The 22183-nt window shown below is 44.3% G+C and overlaps 4 protein-coding genes across 4 annotated transcripts; 2 read left to right on the plus strand and 2 right to left on the minus strand.

Annotated features, from left to right (window-relative positions):
• The first annotated feature begins 57 nt into the window (after window positions 1–57).
• Window positions 58–3536, plus strand: Tango6 (transport and golgi organization 6). Its single transcript, XM_064681196.1, has 3 exons — window positions 58–203; window positions 264–2459; window positions 2539–3536. Exons 1-3 carry the CDS (start codon window positions 143–145, stop codon window positions 3036–3038), a joined length of 2757 nt encoding a protein of 918 aa, XP_064537266.1. The 5' UTR covers window positions 58–142; the 3' UTR covers window positions 3039–3536.
• On the minus strand, window positions 3089–5806 carry L2HGDH (L-2-hydroxyglutarate dehydrogenase). The gene is made up of 3 exons (XM_064681219.1): window positions 5089–5806; window positions 3644–4501; window positions 3089–3581 (listed from the first exon to the last, which is right to left on the minus strand). The coding sequence occupies exons 1-3, from the start codon at window positions 5241–5243 to the stop codon at window positions 3188–3190; spliced, it is 1407 nt and encodes a 468-aa protein (XP_064537289.1). The 5' UTR covers window positions 5244–5806; the 3' UTR covers window positions 3089–3187.
• On the plus strand, window positions 5707–8608 carry LOC135427637 (zinc finger protein 526). Its single transcript, XM_064681207.1, has 2 exons — window positions 5707–5913; window positions 5970–8608. The coding sequence occupies exons 1-2, from the start codon at window positions 5843–5845 to the stop codon at window positions 8170–8172; spliced, it is 2274 nt and encodes a 757-aa protein (XP_064537277.1). The 5' UTR covers window positions 5707–5842; the 3' UTR covers window positions 8173–8608.
• Window positions 8609–9312: 704 nt separating this feature from the next.
• Swip-1 (EF-hand domain-containing protein D2 homolog Swip-1) lies at window positions 9313–22066 on the minus strand. Its single transcript, XM_064681402.1, has 2 exons — window positions 21448–22066; window positions 9313–10502 (listed from the first exon to the last, which is right to left on the minus strand). Exons 1-2 carry the CDS (start codon window positions 21687–21689, stop codon window positions 10088–10090), a joined length of 657 nt encoding a protein of 218 aa, XP_064537472.1. The 5' UTR covers window positions 21690–22066; the 3' UTR covers window positions 9313–10087.
• Between the last annotated feature and the right edge of the window lie 117 nt (window positions 22067–22183).

Below are 22183 nucleotides of genomic sequence, written 5' to 3' on the forward strand. Positions count from 1 at the left end.
TGTTTATTGTGTGCATTATGAAATATGGCAAGTGTCATGCTGGCATTTTACCTGCTCTTCGGCGTTGCCACCTAGTTTGCGCAACAGCTGTTGCCGTAAATGTGAAATATTGGTTGATGGTTGCAATTGACGTTCGCGCGCCATGATTAATATACCCAAATATTTTGCTTTGCTGGATGAATTAAACTTTGAACATGCAGCGCGTGAGTATAGAGTGGTTTTTAGCAATTAATTACAGTTAGCATGTATTAAATACATTGCAGCAGGCAAAGGGCAGACGGACAAAAGTGTCCAGGGAAATTTAATTATATTGGCGAAATACGTTCAACTGGATGTGTCGCAGCAGCTGCAAGAACTGTTTACAGATCTTAATGTTGAGCCAGAGACTGCTCCGATTGATCTGGAGAACTGTATTAATTGCTACATAATACGCCTGCTGCACGTGCTGCACACGCTGAGCCGCAACATCAATTTCCACAGCGATGCCAAGGAGGATCTCATCTCCGTGGCGCATCTCCGTCTGTGCATACAGGCAACCCAGGAGCTCGGCTACTACGCGCTGCGTGCCCAGCTGCACGAGGACTTCTACAAATCACCCGTTTTCAAGGATGTCCCGAACAATGGCCAACTCGGCTGCCATTCCTCGCTGATTTGGCTGAGTGTAGCGCTTTTTACCCGACTGTTGAGCATACGCCAGCTGCACATAGCCAATGCCATGGAGCTGGTGCAGCGGGATCTGCTGGCAGTCGTAATTAGCCTGCGCGTGCGGCAGCCAACGTCGGCGCAACGTTCGCAGCTAGACGCAGCGCTCGCTTATCTGTGGCACAATGAATCCAAGGCGGACTACTTTCGTCATGTGCTGCTGCTCAAGGCGACTCCTCAGCTGTGCGCTGTCCTGGCCAAGGAGCTGCATCAGCAGCTCTTGAGCAAATTGGGCGCAGCGCACGGCTTTGCCAGCCTGTTGGCCGCTCTGCAGACGCCGAACGCCACACGCAATGCGGAAATCGTGGCCAACATCGTGGCGCAGCGCGGCTACTCCTTGGGTCTGCAGCAGCGACTCCTCGCCCAAATCCTGGACTTTTGCCGCCTGCAGGTGGCGCATGCGAACAGCCTGTTGGCGGGCGTGCTCAGCCTGCGGCGTCTCTGCGAGCTGAATGCGGCGAATCGCGAATGCTTGGAGCAACTGCTCGGACAGGATTGGCAGCCGCTGACCTCGCCGGCGGATTTACTAAACGGCCTCATAGTCTGGGATCAGGCGCAGCTGTGCGATTGCCTGCGCCTCTGGCAGCAGCTCTTCTGCAGCTCCAGCGTCGCCTGCCTGCCCAGCGTGCTGCTGGCTCCCTACATGCCGCTGCTCCTGCAGCTGTATAAGCAGCTGCCGCAAACGCTGCCGGAGCGGAAGGCCTTGGCCGCGCTAATCTCGCGGTGTCTGGACAACCGAGAGTTGAGGGAGGAGCTGCCTGCGCTGCTGCAGCGTCTCTTCAGCTGGGATATCGCCGGCCCGCCGCCTTGGCTAGCGCTGCATCCACGTCTGGTCGTCAAGCATGCTGCGGACCTGGATCTGATTACAGTGCAGGTGGCGCAGGAACAGGCGGAGCACAACTATTGCCGCGTGCTGCCCGCTTTACTGATGGCCGGCAGCGATCAGGCGCTCACGACCAAAGTCTTTCTGGCCCTGCTCGGGCTGATGGTGCAGCAGCTGGCGGCGCCAGAGCCAACCAGCATTGAGCTGCTGTCCACGGAAACGGAGCTGGCGCAATTCTTGCAGCTGAAATATCAGCTCAAGCTGGAGCTGCTCGTGGCCCTGGAGCAGCTGGTCTGGCACGAGCCGCTGAAGACGCAGCTAGCGGCAACGCAGAGCAAACCGTTTATGGAGCTCGTCCTGCTGCTGTTGGACATCAAAGTGCAGCCGGCGCAGCTGGCGGAACAGATGCAGCTGCTCGTATTGCTGCTGCTGCAGGAGCTGTTCGAGCGCAGCGAGCAGCTGCAGCTGGCGGATTGCACGCGCCGCCTGCAGCAACCACTGGAGCAGTTGGCCAAGCACACATCGAATCCATTGCTAAAGAATGCGCTGCTGCCGCTGCTGGAGCTGCTCGGCGGCGATCGACAGCCCAGCCGTGCTCCGACTCTCACAAGCTTTCAGCGAGCGCGCGAGCTCATCGAGGATCAGCAGCCACATCTCCAGGTCTATGGCATCCAACTGATGCTGGAGGCTTTGCGGCGCAAGGATCCCGCCTTCATGTCGCAATCACATCGCATCATTGCGCTCGCCTTGAGCACGCTCAAGCACAAGGAGTCCTACACATTCCTCAATTGTGTGCGCCTGTTTGTGGAGCTGGTGCACATCATGGAGTCCCAGGTGCTGGAGATGCTCAGCGATGAATATTTGTCGGAGACAGCCGACCTGGACTATCGTCTGGTCGTAGGTGAAGCTATCCTAAAGGCAGCTCAGGAAGTGGGTGAGTAGCAGAGGATCTCCTAATCGAGCAACCCCAATTGGAGCATATGCTAATGCCTTCCCTTCGCTTCATACAACAGGTCCGCTTTGCTATCGCTACAAGGCCGTGTTGTTCAATTGCTTTCTGCACGGCGCTCGCTCGGACTTGGATGAGTTTCGCAGTTCCGCCTATGCGAATCTGGCGCAGCTCTGCCGCCTGCTCGCCCACCAGGTGCACAGCTTCTTCCAGGAGCTGCTGCACTTGATCGACGCCGAGCTCAGCAGCGGTCGCTATTTGCCCGCCAAGCGTGGCGCCTTGTTGGTGCTCGCCGAGCTATTGGCCGGCATGGAGAGTCTGCTGGACTACCAGGACATGCTCCAGCCCATCTATAGGCTCCTCCGAGCCATCGAAGCCAACGAAAGCTGCGATCCTCAAATGCGACAACATGCCGCCAACGGATTGAAAATAATCAATGAGAAATGTCGCGAGCTGCTGAAAACCGAATCTCCAGTGAACCAGCTGCAAAGGGAGATCAAGGTGCTGGGCATTAAGAAACCTCCTCCGGCGAGCGGGAAGCGGCACATTCTGAAGCTGAATTGAGCTTCATTAGAACTAAAAAATCCCTAGCAGTAAGAACTCTTTCCTGCGAGTGAAAGGAAAAATAGAAAAGTTTATCGAAAAGTGGAAACAATTTATGCTTAAAAGATTAAGAGAACTGCACAACAAAAGAACGGATTTCACTTGGGTTTCTATTTGGCCTTGCCAATGGAGAACTCCGTCTCGATCTTGTCCGCGATCATCTTGGCAATGGCCAAGCTGCTCGTCGCGCCCGGCGACGGTGCATTGCGGCAATGGAGCACACGTTTGGCCAGCGGTCCGGAGCCCTCGCCGCGATCAAAGACAAAGTCGTCGACGAGATTACCCTGCAGATCCAGCGCCTGGGCGCGCACACCCGCCGGCCCGCGCTCAATATCATATTCGTTTATCTCGGGGATATACTTCTGCAGCGCCTTCACCTGCAGATTGATGAACGCCGACTTGGCCATCTCGCTGAAGCCGAAGCCAATGTACTTGCTGGCCATCTTCAGGAAGCCCGGATAGCGCAGCGCGTCGAAGAGCTCGAACAGATTGATGTCGCCCCAGCTGCAAATGGCAAAGGAGAGTCTCTTTTAATGGGAATGGGGAGCTGCCCAGGTCTTACTCACGTGTAGCCCTCGCGCTTGAGCGCCAGCACCGCGTTAGGTCCCAGCCAGATGCTGCCGTCCATGCGCGGCGTAAAGTGCACGCCGAGGAAGGGAAAGCGCGGATCTGGCACCGGATAGATATTGCCCCGCACCATATGCTGTTTTTCCTTTGAGAGCAGCAGATACTCGCCGCGGAAGGGCACAATGCGCGGCGAGCGCGGACAGCCGGTCAGCTCGGCCAGCAGATCCGACTGGAGGCCGCCGCAGGTGAGCACATTCCGGGTGCTCACCGTCTGGCCGGGCTTGGCGCCGTGTATGGTCACCGGATAGTCGTTGTCCTCCTTCGTCTCGCTGAACTTGCTGACCTTGAAGTCCAGATAGATATCGCCGCCGGCGCACTTGAAATCCTCGCCGTAGTGCTGCGTGACCAGGCCCCAGTCCACGATGCCCGTGTGCGGGCTGTGCAGCGCCTTGACGCCCCGGCAATAGGGTTCGATCTCCTTGATCTGATCCCCGTCAATCATGCGCAGATCGGGCACATTGTTCTTGATGCCGCGCTGATGCAGATCCTCCAGCAGCTTCACCTCCTTGGCATCCGTGGCCACGATCAGCTTACCGCACTTCTTGTACGGAATCTGATGCTCGTCGAGGTACTTGTACGCCAGATGCAGTCCCTCCACGCAGAGGCGGGCCTTCAGTGTGCCCGGCTTGTAGTAGATGCCCGCATGGATGACGCCCGAGTTGTGGCCGCTCTGGTGCATCGCCAGCTTGGGCTCCTTCTCCAAAATGGCCACCTTCAGCGTGGGATGGCGCAGCAGGATCTCACGTGCCGAGGCCGCGCCCACAATGCCACCGCCCACCACAACAAGATCATATTGTCTGCGGGGGGAGGGTAGAGAGGAAAATCAATAATTAGTTGATCTCAGTTTATTAATTCCCAACGATCTGGATCGTATTTCTATATAATCGATCGTATTTTAATATAAGCTATATAATCTTCCCCAACGGATCCCTATATAATACAGCTTCCAAAAGGAACAATATGTCAAAAATAAAGTTAATTTATAAAACAAGATATCTTTACGTATCTCTAAAAATCTTATTGGACCAATATATTATATAATTCCAAATGGAACGATCGGCCGAAAAATATATAGAATTAAGAGCGTCTGTATGTATAGTTCGAAAATAAAAAAACGTTCAAAAATTAATTTAATTTAATTAATTAAAAACTTTAACAAACTATTCAATTCCCAGTTTCAAAGAGTTGGTAAAAATCGAATTAATTATTATATAGATCCCATGGGAATTATTGATGGAAAAGTTTTTATGAATTTGTCTTTGTGGGACTCAGTATAGAAATACATATATTAAACTGCGGCAATTGCCGTAGATAAGTTTTCTTATTTGTTTTTACAATTAACACGCGTTAAATGTCAAATTTTCTTATCGCGCTACTCACGCACCGTTTGCCGCTGCCGCTGCCGCTGCCCGCAGCCGATTTGTGCTGCCAGCGTCGCTGTCTGTCCAGTGTTTGTAATGCTGCATTGTTCGCTGTTCCAGCGACTGGGCTGAAACGCAGGGCCAGTGCGGCGCTTGCAGCTTTGAGCAGCTTTACCATTTTGTTTAACTTTCACTGCTTGACCTTGCTCGACCTTGTCCCGAACGCACGTTCTTCCAGCAACAGTGCGTCTACAGCTGCCGCAAGAGCTGTATTACTGAACGGTCGGAGAATTTTTATTTGGCACAGCAGCAGCGGCGGGCAGCTCTAATAAGGCGTTAATTGAAAGCGGGTGGGCGGGTAGTTGAGCAAAACAGCTGATACTGATAAGAGATGAACCAGTTCGTTTGTTCACGAGCCAAACTGCATTAACAGAACCTGTTAACTCATTGCTGCGTTCACAGTTAACGCGTTTTTTTTCCTACTGTACAGTCACTTAAAATATTTATTAGATATTCATGCATTTCCTATTGCGTTTTAAAGTCTAATTGCAATCAACAAAAAATGTCGTTTTGCCTAAAAAAGCGTAACAGCTGTTTTGCCAGGCATTTCTAACAGCACGCTGTTAATAACAGCACTGCATTGGTTAGCTATTAACACTGTTCTTGTACGCTGTTAAAACGCAAAGAGAATTTAAAACTGCAATTTTCAGTTTTCCAAACAATAAAAAACAAAATAATTTCGACTAGAATAAGATTTTGAAAAGCAGACAATGCCAAATGCCCGCCTACTGTGCGGTGGTCAATTGCAGTGATAAATATGTACATGCGGGCAGCATATCCTTCCACAGGTGAGATTTCTACAAGAGTTTTGGCTATGTTAAATTGTTGTTATTCTTGCCGGCAGATTTCCATTTAAGCGCAAGGATCTGCTGCAGAAATGGCGGGACTTTACACAGCGCAACGGCCAGTGGATGCCCTCCAAGTGGAGCGCCGTCTGCAGTCGCCACTTCGTGGACGCCGACTTCAATTGCAGCAACAATCGCAAAACCCTGAAAAAGAATGCGGTGCCCACGGTCCGTGTGCCGGAGGAGAGGCTGAATGTGATTGTGGAACAGGTAACGCTGCCTGCGACGGACAGCGTGCCGGCGACTAGCTGCAGCGGCACGAAGAGCACCTGTCGCTTCTGTGGCATCGCCGCCTTGAATTGTGTGTCCTTTGAGAAGAGTTTCGAGCTGTTTGGCATGATACAGAAATGCTTTCCCACGCTGCAGATACTCCAGGACGACACGCTGCCGCTGCCCAAGGATATATGCGGCGAGTGTTGCCGTCAACTGGAGCGCTTCTCGAAATTCTGTGATGTTGTTATTGTGGCGCAGGGCGAATTGCAGCGCAAATATCGTCGCCAGCTGAAGATCAAACAGGAGCCGGTGGTGCGCGTCAAGCAGGAGGCATGCGAAAGTCTCGATAATCTGTTTCCCGACGAGCTGGACATGGGCTTGGACGAGGGCTGCTGCGATCACGAGCCGGAGGCCAACGATGAAACGGAGCAAAAGTTTCAGTTCTGCAATTTTCCCATGCTGAACGCGCAGGACATCATCAACAATTGTGATATCATGGAGATTATCAATCTCGACGATCCGTTTATAAATATAACCGACGATGCGGATGTGGCCCAGGCACAGCCCGTTACTGTGCCCACGGCGCTGCCCACGCCGCACGAACTGCTGCAGTCGGAGCTGCTCACCGAGGAGCACAACTATGCCAAGGAGGATTGGCAGCTGCCGCCGCTGCAGCAATATAAAACGGAGAAAGTTGAAGGCGCCGACATGCAGGAGCCCAGCGCAACGGAGCCGCGCAGCACCAAGCCAATCGTGACCAATGTCAGCCAGATACCCAATCCCATGATATGCGAACTGATGCCCGCGCCCGCTCCGACCACAACCAAGCCCAATATTGTGGTGCTCAACGACAGCGTGGTGCAGTCGTCCGCCTTTCGACTGCACAACTGCAGCCTGTGCACGACCAAGTTCTTTACCGCCGAGAGCCTCCAGCAGCATTATGCCCATGCGCATGCCACGCCTACGCCCACGCCCACACCAGCACCTGCGCCCATGGTTAGCGTGCCGCCGCCGAATCTGAGTCAGCCCACAACAAACAACACTCTTAAGCTGGAGGGCAGCACGCTGCCGCCGTTGCCCGCCTCGGTGGACTACTGGCAGGCGGACTGGCTGCCGGCGCAGATGCCCGCCAAGAAGAAGATCGACATTCTGGACATGCAGCGCAGCTTTCTGCATTACAACGATCTCATTGCCCAGCCGGCGATCAGTGAGCCGCAATCGCCGAATTCCGCCTACGCCAAGCTGGCCGCGCGCTATCGCCGGCTGCAGCACAAATGCCGCCGGCTGCGGACGAACCTGAAGCCGACTGCGAGTCGGGCCAATCCGCGGCTGCGCTGCGGCCGCTGTGCACGGGGTTTTGCCAGCGTGCAGCAGCTGCTCGGGCATCGGCGACGCAGGCGGCATTTTGTGGTGCCGCCGCCGCGCACATTTGCCGTGAAGTGCTTCGGCTGCCTGCGGCTGTTCTGCACACGGCTCGGGCTGCGGCAGCATATGCGCTACATCTGCCAGTCGCTGCCGCTGCGCAATGCACGGCTGCAGAGCTACAAGTGCCGCCATTGCCAGAGCATCAGCTTCACCCACTGGCGCATCTACAGGCGGCACGAGCTCAAGTGTCGCCTGCGGCCGCCGCCGCCGAGGACGCGCCCGGCCAAGCGACGCCGCACGCCCAACGCCGGCCAGGCACACGGCACAAAGCGTGCCGCCCACGGCTGCAGCGTCTGCCAGAAGACCTTCAGCTCGCTGACCGGGCTCAAGCAGCATCGCATCACGCACAGCTCGGAGCGCAGGTACAAGTGCAGCATCTGCGAGCGCGTCTTTAAGCGGCGCAACGGGCTCTCCCAGCACATCAAGGGCTACCATCTACAGCTCAAGCCGCATCAGTGTCCCGTCTGCCAGCATCGATATGCCCTCAAGTGCGACATGCTGCGCTGCCGCCATTCGCAGCGACGCGGCGCCAAGGTTACGGAAACTGAGCCACCAAAAACATAACGAATTGCGCATACTCTCACGATATTTCTGTAGTAAGTGTATGATATTATTTTATACATATTTTTAGACCCTTGCAGAGGGTATTATTATTTTCTCGTGAGATGTGTAACGCATAGAAGGAGACATCTACGATATAGTATATATATTCTTGATCGATATCAACAGCCGAGTCGATATAGCCATGTCCGTCTGTCCCTCTGTCTGTCTGTTTGTCTCTATGCGAATGAGTCTCTCAGTTTAAGAGCTATCGTCATGAAACTTCCCAAAAGTGCCTCTTTCTGTTGCACGCAGTACATACGTCGGAACCAGCTGGATCGGACCACTATATCATATAGCTGCCATAGGAACGATTGGTCGAAAAGTAGGTTCTTGTATAAAAAACTTTTTTGTTTTTCAAGATATTTTGACCAAACTCGGCGTTCAATAGTTTTACTAAAATCCCATCAACATCGGACCACTATATCATATAGCTGCCATAGGAACGATTAGTCGAAAAGTAGGTTCTTGTATAGAAAACTTTTTTGTTTATCAAGATATTTTGACCAAACTCGGCATTCAGACTACTTTATCATTGCAATTGTAACATATTATTTTATACCTATTTTATAATTTTCTATTTTTTTTTTCTATTCCTATTTTATCTTTTCAGATAAGATCTTATATAAGGTACAAGTTGTCATTCTCATATTGTTATGTACTATACCATATTTTTATTTTTTACCTTATGTTATTTGTTTATATATCGGCTACGATATATTGTTACCTATTATTGTCGGGCTTATTCATAAATTTGGAGAAATATATTTCTAGAAATTGAAATTTCAAAATATTTTCGTTTAAAATACGTATGCGAGCAGAATGTAAAAATTTTAGATAGTTTATTTTGGGATTAAGCCAAGACTCCTAAAATGCGAAGGTCGAAAACAGTTTACAACTAATATTTGCAAAATCGAGCATTAACTTAAAAAACACCAACCGCAAAGTATGTGCGGATATTTGGTTTGGCAAGTACTCGAAATGTTAACATAACATTAACAGTTGCACATTAACAGGGAAAGGACTAACATTATCAGCGTCACATTAACTCATATTAAAATCAAATAATTTCCCAATTGTTTTTCACAACATTTAAAACTCATCTGGTTTTTCACGTATATTTTTATTTGCACTATATACAGTAATTCATATGTATGTTTAGTAATTGCCGTTATATTTGTATATTCATATATTTAAACGTAATTTAATATTGCTTGAACGGCTCGCATATTGCTGTATGAAAATACTGAGATTTTCAACTTAAATATAATGACCCATACAAAAAAAATGCAACATAAATATGTACAAAAAACAGTTGAGTGTAAAGTAAAATAGAAAATCTTTTTATCCTTTTTAACAAATTTTTTAACTTATGCAACATAAAACATGTGATTTAATTTTATTAACAAAAAATTGAAATGAAATTTAAAAAAAAAAATGGCACTAATAATTAAAACAAGTAAAAGCAAATAAAGACAGATATTAAAAAATTAACAAAACTTTCGCGGAATACCAAAAAAACAAAAACAAAAAGGGAAAACGGAAAAGCCTTAAAACTAAACATAAAAAATATATATATTTGATGCTTCACTTAAATAGGCAACTAAAATTTATGCTTTTGGTATGCTCGTTAACTATATGTATAAATGTTATAAATGTTATGTATGTTATGTATGTTATTTATATAGTTAGTTATAATTGAATGAATGGGTATGTTATATGTGATGTGATATCAAAGTCCTGCTCCGCATTTGCCCCTAAATGTGTGCTATGTTGCATTTGTTTAACCTACGCCACAAGGATTACGCGCTAGACTACAAATTATCGAATATCTTGTATAAATATGTATGTATATAAAATGCCGACACAATTTGGCTTTTTACTGAAAGATGGCGGCGCGCTGCTGGAACTGCTGGCGTCTCTGGGCGCGCTCCTCCTCCTCGCGGCGTCGCTCCTCCTGCTCCTGCCGTATCTCGTCGTGGAACTTATTTGTGCGCAGCTGCTGCTCTATTTTCGCCTCGAAGAAGTTCTTGGCACCGCTGACGCCGACCTGCTCCACATCGATCTCGGTGAGGCGGGCCAATTGATTCAGGCCCGAATCGCTGTCCAGCTCGCCGGCCTGCGCCTTGCGATAGATCAACAGGAACTCACGGAACGATATCTTGCCATCGTGATCCTCATCCACGTCGGCTATCATTTTCTTCAGCCCCAAATGGGTCTGCGGTGCGCCCAGCTTCTCCATCATGTACTTCAGCTCGTTCAGGTCCAAAAATCCATCCCTAGCCGTGTCGTAGCTGCAAAAAGACCAAAAACAAAAAAATAAGTTGAAAACAATATTGCAAAAATAAATTGTACGAGGACGTGGTCTGGCCTGGGTCTTTGACCTCTCCCCCACCCTGCCCCTTCTGCCAATCGATAAGACACGAAGGTAACCCAATTTCATGCTAAATTTACGGTGCACAGAGGCTTAAATTTCGCTTGACTTCTCATTTTATGCCAGGCATGACAATGCACTTACAAATTCAGCTAAAAAAGTTGGCAGTGAAAAACTGTGATTTAAGGAAGCGAGAAAGTAAGGTGAGAGTAGCATGACTATAGTTAAATAATAGACAAGATAGTATAACAGGTTAACTTGTCAGTTATTCAAAAGTAATTAGCATATATATTAAATCAACTGTGAAAATGTGTAAAAGTGCCAGACTGAAGATACAGCAGACCAAGGGAAATGCGTTCTTGATTAGCTTCGGTGTTTATTGTCCGATTTTTATGAAATTAACAGGAATTAAGAATGACATAAGCAAGGCTTTACTGTTAAAAATTAGGTGTTTTATCAATTTCGGGGGAAATGTGGAAACCAAAAAGTGAAAACAATTTTAGTATGTATATACATATGTCATACAAATGTGTCTATATACAGAAGAAGGGAATGGCTTTACGATCAAAAATGATATATTTCCAGTTTTGGGGGGAATGGGGAGATCAAGTTGACTATATCTAACTCTTATAGCTTTCCAGTTATGCTTTAAAAACCAAGTCCCTAAATCGATATTTATCGACATTATGGAAATGGTATAATATCGATAAGCAAATGAAGGACTCGTTCTGCATATACTTATATTAGTTTATACATATATTACAAAGTTTAGTCTTTAACTTTTGTAGTTTCCGACGTGGAACATTTTAACATTACGATTTAACTAGCAGTTAATTTGACTGCGCTCGCTCTAGCCTTAAATTAATCAAGCTTCATTTGAAGCGAGTGTCATTGGCTTAAAGTCTAAAAGTTCGAATGCTCGTTGGCCACTTCCTCGACTCAGTGTGAGGGGGTGTGGGAGGGGGGTCAGGAAATTGTGTGATAAAAATGTAAATAGAAAACTTACTGGGTAATTACGTAATGCTATATAAAAGCAGCGTGTGGCATGGAGAGAAAACGCAACATTAGCCAATGTTAATGCCGTTGTTGTTGCCGTTGTTGTTGTTATGATGGCCAAATCGCGTGCGGGGCAGATGCGCTTGCAACAACAACAACAACAACGGCAACAATGTGGCGGAAGGCCTCGACCTTGCCTTGTCGCTGAAGGATGCTGCGGCCAACTGGAAACAAGTAAAACAAGTTGGTCTAAAAATACGACAAGCTGCCATCAAAGCCGCGAGCAAGGCGAGTTTTCGAGGCAAGGCAAGGAAACACTCAACTTGCAACAAGTTGCGTCGTTTGTTGTCAACAGCCAAATTGTTCATAAATAATAACGCAATCGATTACATTCGAGCATAACTTTCAATTTTCAATTCCAATTTCGATTTCGTTTTCATTAGAAAACTGAGAGCTCATCTAATGAGCATAGAAAACTTCAGAAGACTTGGACGTGTTTTCTGTTATTTTTTGTCGCTTTCGTTGTTAATTTGATCGACAATTGTGGGGCGACAAATTGCGTGAGGCTTGTGTAAACACGACGAGAGTGAAAGTAATTAACGGTGACAGAAGCACATAATTGGAGATGTGCGCGTGTCGTGACACGAACAAGCACGACTCACCAGGAAGGGAGTAAATAATGCAAAGCTCACATTTCGTTAAGTTTTTGTTTTTCATGACTGCAAAAACTAAAAAGAATTGTCGTGCTTCCAAAACTTGCGACGTGTTCGTGCAGCCGATATTCGCCCATCTCTATCTCTATATGCGAATAACAGACACGAAGGTGTCACTAAGCAAATATTACAAAGCTAACGTCTCGTTAAGTTTTTGCCCTTCCATGTTAAAAGATCACGACAAAGACTTGTCGCCTGTCGTGCTGCCGATACTTGCGACGTGTTCGTGCAGCCGATATACTGCCCATCTCTATATCAAATAACAGACACGAAGGTGTCACTGAGCAAATATTACAAAGCTCACATCTGGTTAAGTTTTTGCTCTTCCATGTTGAAAGATCACGACAAAGACTTGTCGCCTTTCGTGCTGCCGATACTTGCGACGTGTTCGTGCAGCCGATACTCGCCCATCTCTATATCGAATAACAGACACGAAGGTGTCACCATGCAATTTAACAGCATAACAATTATTTGTTGCTATTTCGCTTGCTCGCATTTAATTAACTTCAATTGCCATGAGCTTCTCTCCGTGTCTGCGTCTCCCACTGTTGCGTCAATGTGACAATTGGCAGACTTTTGCTTTTTATTATGTTTTTGTGGTTTTCTTTTCAATTAATTGTCTCGCTTAGCACATGCTCATTAAACGTGAAGTTACGTTTGGCTGTTTTTTCATGTAAGCGCAATTAGTTGCGATTGCATTTCCAGCTGTCCAAATCAATTAATATTGAATCATGCGTTTAGTCAATTTTAGTTAAACCACCTGCCAGGCAGGTAAGCTATCTCTTAGCTAGAGTTAGCCTTTTTCTTAGTGCAAATTTGTAATTTGTATACACAATTTAGCTAATTTTGGCTTTTTCAGCCGTTAAGGCTCTATATGTGAATTCTAAAGAATTTTTAAAGGGTTTTCCGAAAGCATAAAAACATCTATTTCCGTGACCTATGTCAATATATAAATTGTATGTAAATTTTGGCTCTCTGTTAAACTTCCTAGTTTTTTTTTGACAAAGACATCAAGTTAAACTTGGCATTTGTTGATTAATATAAAATAATTATTTCCGCATAAAACTTCTCGCTTTAATTTTAAATATTTGGCTATAGCTATGTATTTTAGCCTATAGAATTCTGGCAGCACTTGCGCTCTCGCTCTAACTCTAGCACTCCTGGGCGCTGCGTTCTCCCCCGCGGCTCAGGTGGCAACGCCGCCCGCCCACCCTCGCCGCCCACGCAGTCCTAACCCTTTGCCTGTTATCGATTACAAAATGTTTTCATTTCAATGATTTCATAAGCGCTGCCATTTCGGCCCAAATCTAGATGGATGCTTCATTGCATTTTGTTAGGCATGCGATTTTGGTCTTATTTTAGATATACATATACATGCAGACACACATGTAGGCAGGTATTTGTGTGTGTGTACATGCATGTAGGTTTGTACAGTTCAACAAATAACGGGGTCAGCTGGCCATTGTTGTTGCATGCCGCATTTGCATCGTAAATCGCAAAATGCATGTATTTTTTGAGTGTATGTGTGCATTTTGCCAGTTGGGCACCTCCCCGCATGTATGTATATGTGTGTGTATGTATGTATGTATGTAGTAGTAGCTGCAATTATTGAACGTGTAGTCGCGGCTTTTCTCTATTAGCAACTTAATGCGACGGCAATTGTTGCTGTTTCTGTTGCCCATTGTGAATTTATGTTTCGTTTTTCTTGGTTTTTGGTCTCTGGGCTATGCTCGGTGGCCCAAGCGGGTTAATGCCAACGCTCTGCAGTCACAACGCCTCATGTTCTTGAACCTTTTTTAATGCATACTCTTGCGAAGGGTATCATGATTTTGCCACGAAATATGTATGTTATGCGTAAAGAAGGCATTTGTTGAGTCGACATACATAGACATGTTCATTAGTCTTTATATAGTTTCCATAGGATGGCTCGAAAAGTGAGTTTTTGTATAAAACCTAATCAAACTCAACAAAGACAAGCTTTATTATGACTAAAAACATATGGGAAAATCATATCATTAATGAATTCGCTTTTTCTTAAAGCTTTTATAAGTATTTTCATAATATCAAATCTTAAGGCAACTATGATTAACGTCAGCAAGGGTATTTAATATTCGGCAGCGCACAGATAAAATCGTCTCCCTTGCTAGTTATTATTTTTTGTCGACTGTAATTTTGTAACGGTTATTATTGTGTGTAACGTTTAAAATGCACTGCGCTGTGTTGAGTTTGGTGGATTTCTTCATGTGATTGCGCACAGCTGCGCGGAGGTCTTTTATCTATTGTAAAGTCAACTACGGCGAAGAGCAATGAAATAAAAATAATGTACACAGTTGACGTCTTGCATACACAATATCTTGTTTATTTCGCTCAGCACGAACAAACTAACTGACTGACTGATTGGCTGACTGACTGAATGACGGACTGACTGACGGACTGCCTGCCTGCCTGACTGTTTCCATTTCGAAATCCCGCATGCACCTGTGCACCTAAAATACTTTGTCTGGGCCATTTATATTTAAGACACATGTAAACTTTTGCTGAGAAGTGCGTGTGCATATAGAATCAATAAAAATCAACAGCATTTTAACTGCAGCGTAAAGTTGGCCAGAATACAGAACACGGCAGTACAGTAAAAGCTCGTTAAGGCGGACACTTACAGTTCCATTTAATTGCCTAATTGAGGGAAATGTTCGAAAAGGCAGGAAAACAGATTGGCACCAAGGTGATGTCCGTCCGGAAAAGCTGTCCGTTAGTGAAGCTTTTACTGTAGTCAGTAGCACAACCCGTCCACATGTCGAAGACTATTCGTATACCAAAAACCAAGAATCATATTTTGACATTTCGAAATTGGAGCAAGGCAGACCAAAAACAAAGCGTTGCGTGGGTCGCGTGTGCGTATTTTTAGTTGCAGCAGGAAACAACAACAACAACAACAACAGCAACAACAACAAAAGAGCTCTCTATGAGTCAGTGCTTGCAACTAACTGAAGAGCAATGCATGAACTGAGGCAGCGCAGATAAAGAATTGCTCAATGAGTTCAAACTAGAGATGGACTGGTGTTGAATTTCTCAAACACGAACACGAAACACAAGTTGCAAGCACGCACGATTAAATTATCAACAAGGCAAATATATGAACTTGCTTTCAATTAAAATATATTTTTCGCTATTTCAAAATATTTTGAGAATAACTTATCATTTTTTTAAAGCTCGTCTTAGGGAATAAGTTATATATATATGTATATATATTTTAGTCTTGCAAAATAGAAAATATTTTTCAAGATTAATTTTAAAAGTTTCTATAATAAATTTGCATTCATAAATTTCATTGTTACCTCATTTCTATATAATTAATTTTAAAAATTGTATTTGCCTCTTAACACGAACACGTCGTGCTGCTCACGTGTCACGCGTCCAACTCTATATAAAACTAACCATTAACTAGACATGACTAATTGTGCAGCAAGCACAAAGGAGCTGTTGCTGCTGCTGCTGATTGCTGACGATGATTCTATGAGTGTATTTTTGTTATTTAATTTGATATTTCCTCAATTGAGTGGCGCGACATTGCCACTAGTCACAGATGACCACAGATAAGAGTACGCTATGCTGGTTTACCGCAGTGCGAATGTATTTCATTTTATTCACTGTCAATCAAAGAATTGTAATTGCATTCACAATAAGCGCACACACAATGAACACGGGTGCGCGCGCGCGCCCGCGCGCGTACTGACGCAGCGGGCGGAGGGGCGCCATAATGGCCACTCGCTGTGGTTGCCAGACAGCTGGTCGCCTGCAATTATACGTGCACACAGTTTGGCAAAGGTCAGCGCCAGTGTGCGGAAATGGCAGCATAAGCAAAATACCATTCACAATAGACTGCAGTGGAATCGATTGACAAAAAAAAACAACAAAAACTTGTCGATTACAGCATTTACATGCGACTGCAATGTAGTTGGCGATAAGCAGCAACAACAACAACAACAAAGGTGTGTAATCGCAAATGTAAGCATCAGAAATGTAAAATGACAAAATCATATGAAAATGTCAATGAACCTGCGACAGTTGTACATATGTATGTATATTTAAGCACATAACATGCATGCATGATGCATTTTGGACCCCTCGCCCGACATGCAGACACAGGAAGTGCCACAAAGGCCGCTGCAGTTTATCCTTAAATGTGCAACAGCAACCCCTTTGCGAAAGAGCTCGAGGCTGGTTTATGCTTCGGTGGTAATGGGTGGTGACTGCGGTTTAATTAAAAGCTTTTCGCCGCAGCTTGCCATGATATGCTGATTGTGGGGCCGACAAAACAACCCTCCCTCAAATTGTAAAGTGCGTGTAACTGATTTTGTGCGTTGTGCGTGTTCTTTATTGCTGTACATTTTGCCATGAACCCAATTTGTATGGCATTGACATCGTTGCTAGTGATGAGCGTGCTTTTAAGCGATATATCGTTTATCGATTTAAGCTCGCATAACCTCAAATTTAATGTGCATAACTGTACTGGTAATATGGAAAACCTTTTCCTTTCGCTTTTTCATTTTACAAGAAAGCACGACAAAGGCCCATCTCTAAATAACATTGTCTGAACTAGCATGCAAATGTGGTTTGTTTATGTATTTTCTGTGTGAACTCATTTAAGCTAAATATGCAATAAGCCAAATTGCAAAATGGACAATGGAGAAGGGGAATGTTTGTGGTGGTTGCTTCTCTAGTTTAAGGATTTTCATCTTTATCAGCTGCAGACAGACGCCCAGACGACGCCCTGCTCCTACTCCTAATCCTACTCCACCCACCCATTGGATGATTTATGTATATTTATCTCTATGTGTGAAATTTTGCCAGACTTGGGGCGTCGCACATAAAAACTAAAATCAATATCATCAAGTTGTGAGCGTCTGGTATTTATCGCCAGCGTCTGCTGCTGCCCCCCGGAAAAGCGTGCGGAAAATGGCGCATCCAAAATAAAAGCCCGGAAACTAAAATCCAGCAATATCAACAAATAATTACGACGCTAAAAGAAAAAAAAAGAAGAAAACATTACATATTGCGTGTCCGATTAGCGCTGAGAGCTGCGCTGGGCAAATGAGGTTTCCTCTTCGTTTTAATACCCTGTAGCCAATTGAAAATGGGCATAGTGGGGCATATTGGTTTTGTGCACATGTAGGAATTTTAATTATTTTAATTATCTGTCAGGTTTTTGTAATGAAAATATTTATTTTTGGATTTCCTCAACTTCCTCATATTTAATTTTTTTTTAAATTTTACTTTAATCGAAGAATAGATATTAAAGTTATTTAAAAGTGAATATTTAGAATTGGACTTAGAAAAAGAAAAGTGCTTTCAATTATGTTTACACATGTAAAACGTATAACAACTTTGTCCGGCAAGCCTGTTTACAGGGTATTTCCTAGTCTGGCACCCCTCGACTGCAGCACTCTCTTGTTGGCTTTCATCTTCTTTTTTCTTTTATATAGTATAAACAATTACAATTACAAATTCATATCTGTTTAAGCACAATTGGGCCGTGCAGTGCGCGCCTCGAAATGTTATCGGCTCTAGGAAATGAAGATACCCTGTTTTTTTTTTGTTTATTGCCCAGCCCACATGACGCTTGTTTTCGGGAAATTGTTTATACAATTTGCAATATGTTATTATTGGTTTATTTGTTTATCTGCCGGCGGATTCGCTGAATCAGTAGCGATTTCTTTATAAAACAATGCCGCGTGACTCAGTAGAACACTTTACTTGCCATGTTTTCAAGTTTGTTCGCTAAATTTACAAAATTAGCGCATATATTCATGAGGGGAAGGGTTGAAGGGGGGGGGGGGGGGGGGAGAGGCGACTCGAAATGCCAAAAGCTGCGCAGACGCCGCAGCCGGTTATTGTTTTTGTAAATTTTGACAACAACCTGAAAGAGCACGTGAAGATGTCGATTGGCATTTAGAAGAGAGTGAGGGGGAAGGGGGAGGGGGGAAGGGGGAGGGGATGCTGGGTGCACAAAACTTGACTTGAAGATAATGCCTGATAAACTGGAAACCAGTTCTATAATTGAAATGCACATAAAATTCAACAACTGCTGTAAGTTGAGCTGTATCGGAAATTCTTGTTTCTGTTTGCGAATCTTCTTTAAAGCTAACTTAACTATAAAGGTTGTCTATTTATAAAAATTCATTTAAATCGCATGAAAAATGGGTGAAAATGACGCTGTTGAGGTCTGGTTTCAAAAGATCTATTTGTGAATTGAACCCCAAAACTTTTTATATAAATTTAAAAATGACTTAAAGATGTGCCTTATGTGCCTTAGAATATAGAATATTTGTGATTAAAATTTGAGCTTTTATTAATTTTGTATGAACAAACAGGGTTTATAGAAATTGATTTGCACATTTGAATCCACTCTAAAATCAAAGAATTTTAATTTGTTATTAATCACAGTGTTTAAAATTCTAGGAAAAAAACCTGGCTCAGGCCAAACTGGTTAAAACCAGATGGGTTATACCAGGCATAGTTTAAATGTTTTAAACATGCTTGACTATTAAACTTTAAACCATAGAAAATAATAGTCTATTCTAAATTCCCTTCATTACGTTTATGCTTTATATAACATTTACACATTATACCCTGTATTTAAACGCCTAAGATGTGCAAGTATTGGCGTCTTGAGCAATTCCCAGACATTGTGGAGCTGCTATTTGGGTTGGGGCCCTGCCCGATTTCATTTTCAAGGCACGTTCGTTTGTTTTATTTCGTGTCTCGTCTTACAAATATTTCATTTTGACAATGTGCCAAGCGTCGATTTGCCCGTCGAGTGACCCAATTAGGCCCACAGTGAATCACAGCAGCTCTTTTCAAATAGGACTCACAGGATTCTCTTGTTTTGCCAGCTAGTTAGGAGCTCTGCTCCAATTGGCCAGAGTTGCTAATGGAAAGACACACAGAGAGCAGCTGCTGCTAATTGTCAGCACAATTTGATTACCTGCTGGTATGTTTGTGTGTAGAGTGCTGCCCAGCTGCTAATTGCCAGATAAATTTGATTACCTGTTAGCCTGTGTGCACTGTACAGTGTTGTCCAGTTAGCCTTTTTATTACTATATACATATTTACATAGCTATATTTGTAATCGAAGTAAGGATTTTCTTTCAAAAAAAATAAATATATCCAAATATTATATATTTGTTTTTATTATTTAGAGACCTGAGAGTTTCAATAATATGCCAGCTCATATAAAATATACTTTTAAATGAGGTTTTTTATTTGAGCCTTGGTGATAGGAAAGTTAATTCTTTTATTTAACAATGGATGCCCAGCACAGTAAGAATGTTGGTTCAAAATAATTTAACATTATTCATTCACATTACTTTACAAATAATACTATAGTTAATTACAAACAAAGAGCGTAGCTGCAATTAAATTACTCACTCAACTTAGTTTATTTATTCCAAGCTAATCTTTTGATTCAACATAGCTAATAAAGCTTTTCAACACTGGTTTTTGTGCTCGACGCTTGCAGCTGATTCGTTAAGGTTTAACGTTAAGCGCTGAATCAGCCGCCTGTTCTGAGAATTGTGGCCGTGGGGGGCGACATAGACAGAGAGGGGGAGAGAGAGAGAGAGGAGGAGCAGACGATGATATTTTTTCTATGCAAAGCACAAATAGCGGGCGCAGAAGCCAAATTTGGATGAGCTGAGATAAGTTATCAAAAGCGACGTGCCAGGTGTCTGTCCAAGCAGACTATATACTCTGTATATATGTTATATATATACTTATGTTATCAAAATACCTATGCAGATTCGCTGGCTAAGATTGCGCAACATTTTTAGCGCTTCATTGGACACGGAGAACGCGATCGTTTGGCGGATGCAGCAGGGTGTTTGGTAATGCGAGAGCTGACGCCTACAACAAGCCGAAGATTCAAATGCAGCTGACTGCGCAATACCCTGTTAACTGTTTTAGCTCGAAATGGCTGAATGATTGCGACTGCAAAGCAGTTGCCTTCAAACTGTAAGCGATAAACTTTTTGCGGCGGGAATATTTTGTTTTTAATCTTTTATAAATAGAGATTTATTCAAGACTTTACAACACTATTCCAGCTTAATGATTGTGAGGTCAGTCACTCAAAAACCATGACAGCAAAGCAGTTGCCTTCAAACTGTAATTTGCGGCGGGTATATTTTTAACATAATCTTTAATATGTTAATTATATTTACGACTTTGCAACACTATTCCAGCTTAATCTTTAACAAGGAGAGATATATTTAAGACTTTACAACACTATTCCTTCAATACGCTCATGTAATCAAAGCAATATACTCGTATTTAGTTTGTAAACAGAGTATAAACAAGGAAATTCTAGCTACTTGACGAAGTGTCAGACCTGTCGATTGTCGGCGGTCGACTCACGTCTGGCAACAGAAAACTGAACCGAAAACTGAAAACCGCAGCTAGAGATTTATGAATATGTAATACCCTTAAGTAGCGCACACTTTGACTCACGGGCGATCCGAGTCGCGAGTCGCGGAATTGAAATCTTAAGCGACGAGTGCAAATGACTGTGACAAAGTCTCAAAGAGTACTTGGTGTGAGTCATGCCCCATTGCATTCGAGTGCCTGGTAAGGGGAGGGGCGGAAGGGGGTGGGCGTCATGCAGTTTAGTTGCCAATTAACCGCAAAAGCTTTATGCTTGGCCTTTTTTTTTTAGCTAGGTGTCAAGCGGTTGTGAGGCTGCAAATTGAGTTTAGCTAAGAAGTAGGCAATTTGCTAGTAAACAAACACGGGTATACGACTACGAAATACCCTGTACGATATAATTGAGCCAATAATGAACTTTCTTTAATGTAAGATAACGAAAGGTGGGTCCAAAATTGTACAAATGTATTCCAATAATATATAAAAGTAAAATACACTCAATATTAAAAGAAAAGAAGATGAATAATATACTATCACAAAATTTCCCATATAAATTCGAAGACCAAGCTCTTAAATTCTAGTCAAAACAAGAAATATAACGAATCCTACAAGATTATTAAATTTTTTGAAAAACCAAGATATATTTCCTTTAATATTTTTTTTATTAGTTAATATATCCCCCCCTTTTGGGTTTATTTAATGGGTATTATAATGTACTATATTCTTTTAGGGCGCACTTACGTATTGAAGGTCTTCTGATAATCCTTGATTTGCTTGCGCGTAAACTCATGGAATTCGGTGTAGACATTGACCACCTTAAAGGTGCGCGGCACCTCGATGCCCGCCTCCTGGGAGTCCATAATCTCCTGTCGTCGGTTCAAAATGTGCGACAGCTCTGAACTGTCCGTTGTTGTTGTTGTTGTTGTGCTATCATCGACACTGCCGTTGCGCGAGGCGGACGAGGCATTCGAGGAGACCGACATGTTTTTAAGGTTTTTTTTTTTAATTTGGTTTACTTTGCGCTGGAATTTTTCAACACCACACCCTGTGCACAGTTTTTTGGTGGCGGCGTCGGCAGCGGCGGCGGGGACAGGCGAGGATGTAAGGATACACACACACGCACACAAAAGGGCTTGAAACAAGTGCAGTCACGCCTACACAAACCTTACTTGTTCGCTAGCAATTAACTGGAACTGTAGCAATTTTATGCGTTGTCAATAGTTTAACAATAAGATGCGCGCGCAAATACCGGTGCAAAGTTGTGCGGGTTTGGTTTATAACTGAGTAATTTTGGTTTTTTAATAAAGCGCGCAAAACATCCAAAGCACACGAAGTCGCTTATACGAATGAAAAGGCAAAGCGAGCGAGCGAGACGCATACGAGCGTAGCAAGAGTCGATTGTGAACGTTTTCGACAGATGTGGCAAGGCCGGCAGCGTTCACAGCCGAATGGCAAACAGCTGTTTTAGCTGTGTCTG

Source organism: Drosophila montana, unplaced genomic scaffold (assembly GCF_035044405.1).
Source record: "Drosophila montana isolate Dmon_TW-CO22-7 unplaced genomic scaffold, ASM3504440v1 contig_1407_1, whole genome shotgun sequence".
Classification (NCBI taxonomy): Eukaryota; Metazoa; Arthropoda; class Insecta; order Diptera; family Drosophilidae; genus Drosophila; species Drosophila montana.

What these genes read in the sequence shown, in the direction of transcription:
- Swip-1 (XM_064681402.1), bottom strand. Translation starts at nt 21,689, where the DNA reads ATGTCGGTCTCCTCGAATGCCTCGTCCGCCTCGCGCAACGGCAGTGTC. An exon ending in TATCAGAAGACCTTCAATAC is followed by an intron (nt 10,503 to 21,447) that starts GTAAGTGCGCCC and finishes GTCTTTTTGCAG; the next exon opens with CTACGACACGGCTAGGGATG.
- LOC135427637 (XM_064681207.1), top strand. Translation starts at nt 5,843, where the DNA reads ATGCCCGCCTACTGTGCGGTGGTCAATTGCAGTGATAAATATGTACAT. An exon ending in GGCAGCATATCCTTCCACAG is followed by an intron (nt 5,914 to 5,969) that starts GTGAGATTTCTA and finishes TCTTGCCGGCAG; the next exon opens with ATTTCCATTTAAGCGCAAGG.
- Tango6 (XM_064681196.1), top strand. Translation starts at nt 143, where the DNA reads ATGATTAATATACCCAAATATTTTGCTTTGCTGGATGAATTAAACTTT. An exon ending in AAACTTTGAACATGCAGCGC is followed by an intron (nt 204 to 263) that starts GTGAGTATAGAG and finishes AATACATTGCAG; the next exon opens with CAGGCAAAGGGCAGACGGAC. An exon ending in AAAGGCAGCTCAGGAAGTGG is followed by an intron (nt 2,460 to 2,538) that starts GTGAGTAGCAGA and finishes TTCATACAACAG; the next exon opens with GTCCGCTTTGCTATCGCTAC.
- L2HGDH (XM_064681219.1), bottom strand. Translation starts at nt 5,243, where the DNA reads ATGGTAAAGCTGCTCAAAGCTGCAAGCGCCGCACTGGCCCTGCGTTTC. An exon ending in GGCAGCGGCAGCGGCAAACG is followed by an intron (nt 4,502 to 5,088) that starts GTGCGTGAGTAG and finishes CTCCCCCCGCAG; the next exon opens with ACAATATGATCTTGTTGTGG. An exon ending in CTCAAGCGCGAGGGCTACAC is followed by an intron (nt 3,582 to 3,643) that starts GTGAGTAAGACC and finishes TGCCATTTGCAG; the next exon opens with CTGGGGCGACATCAATCTGT.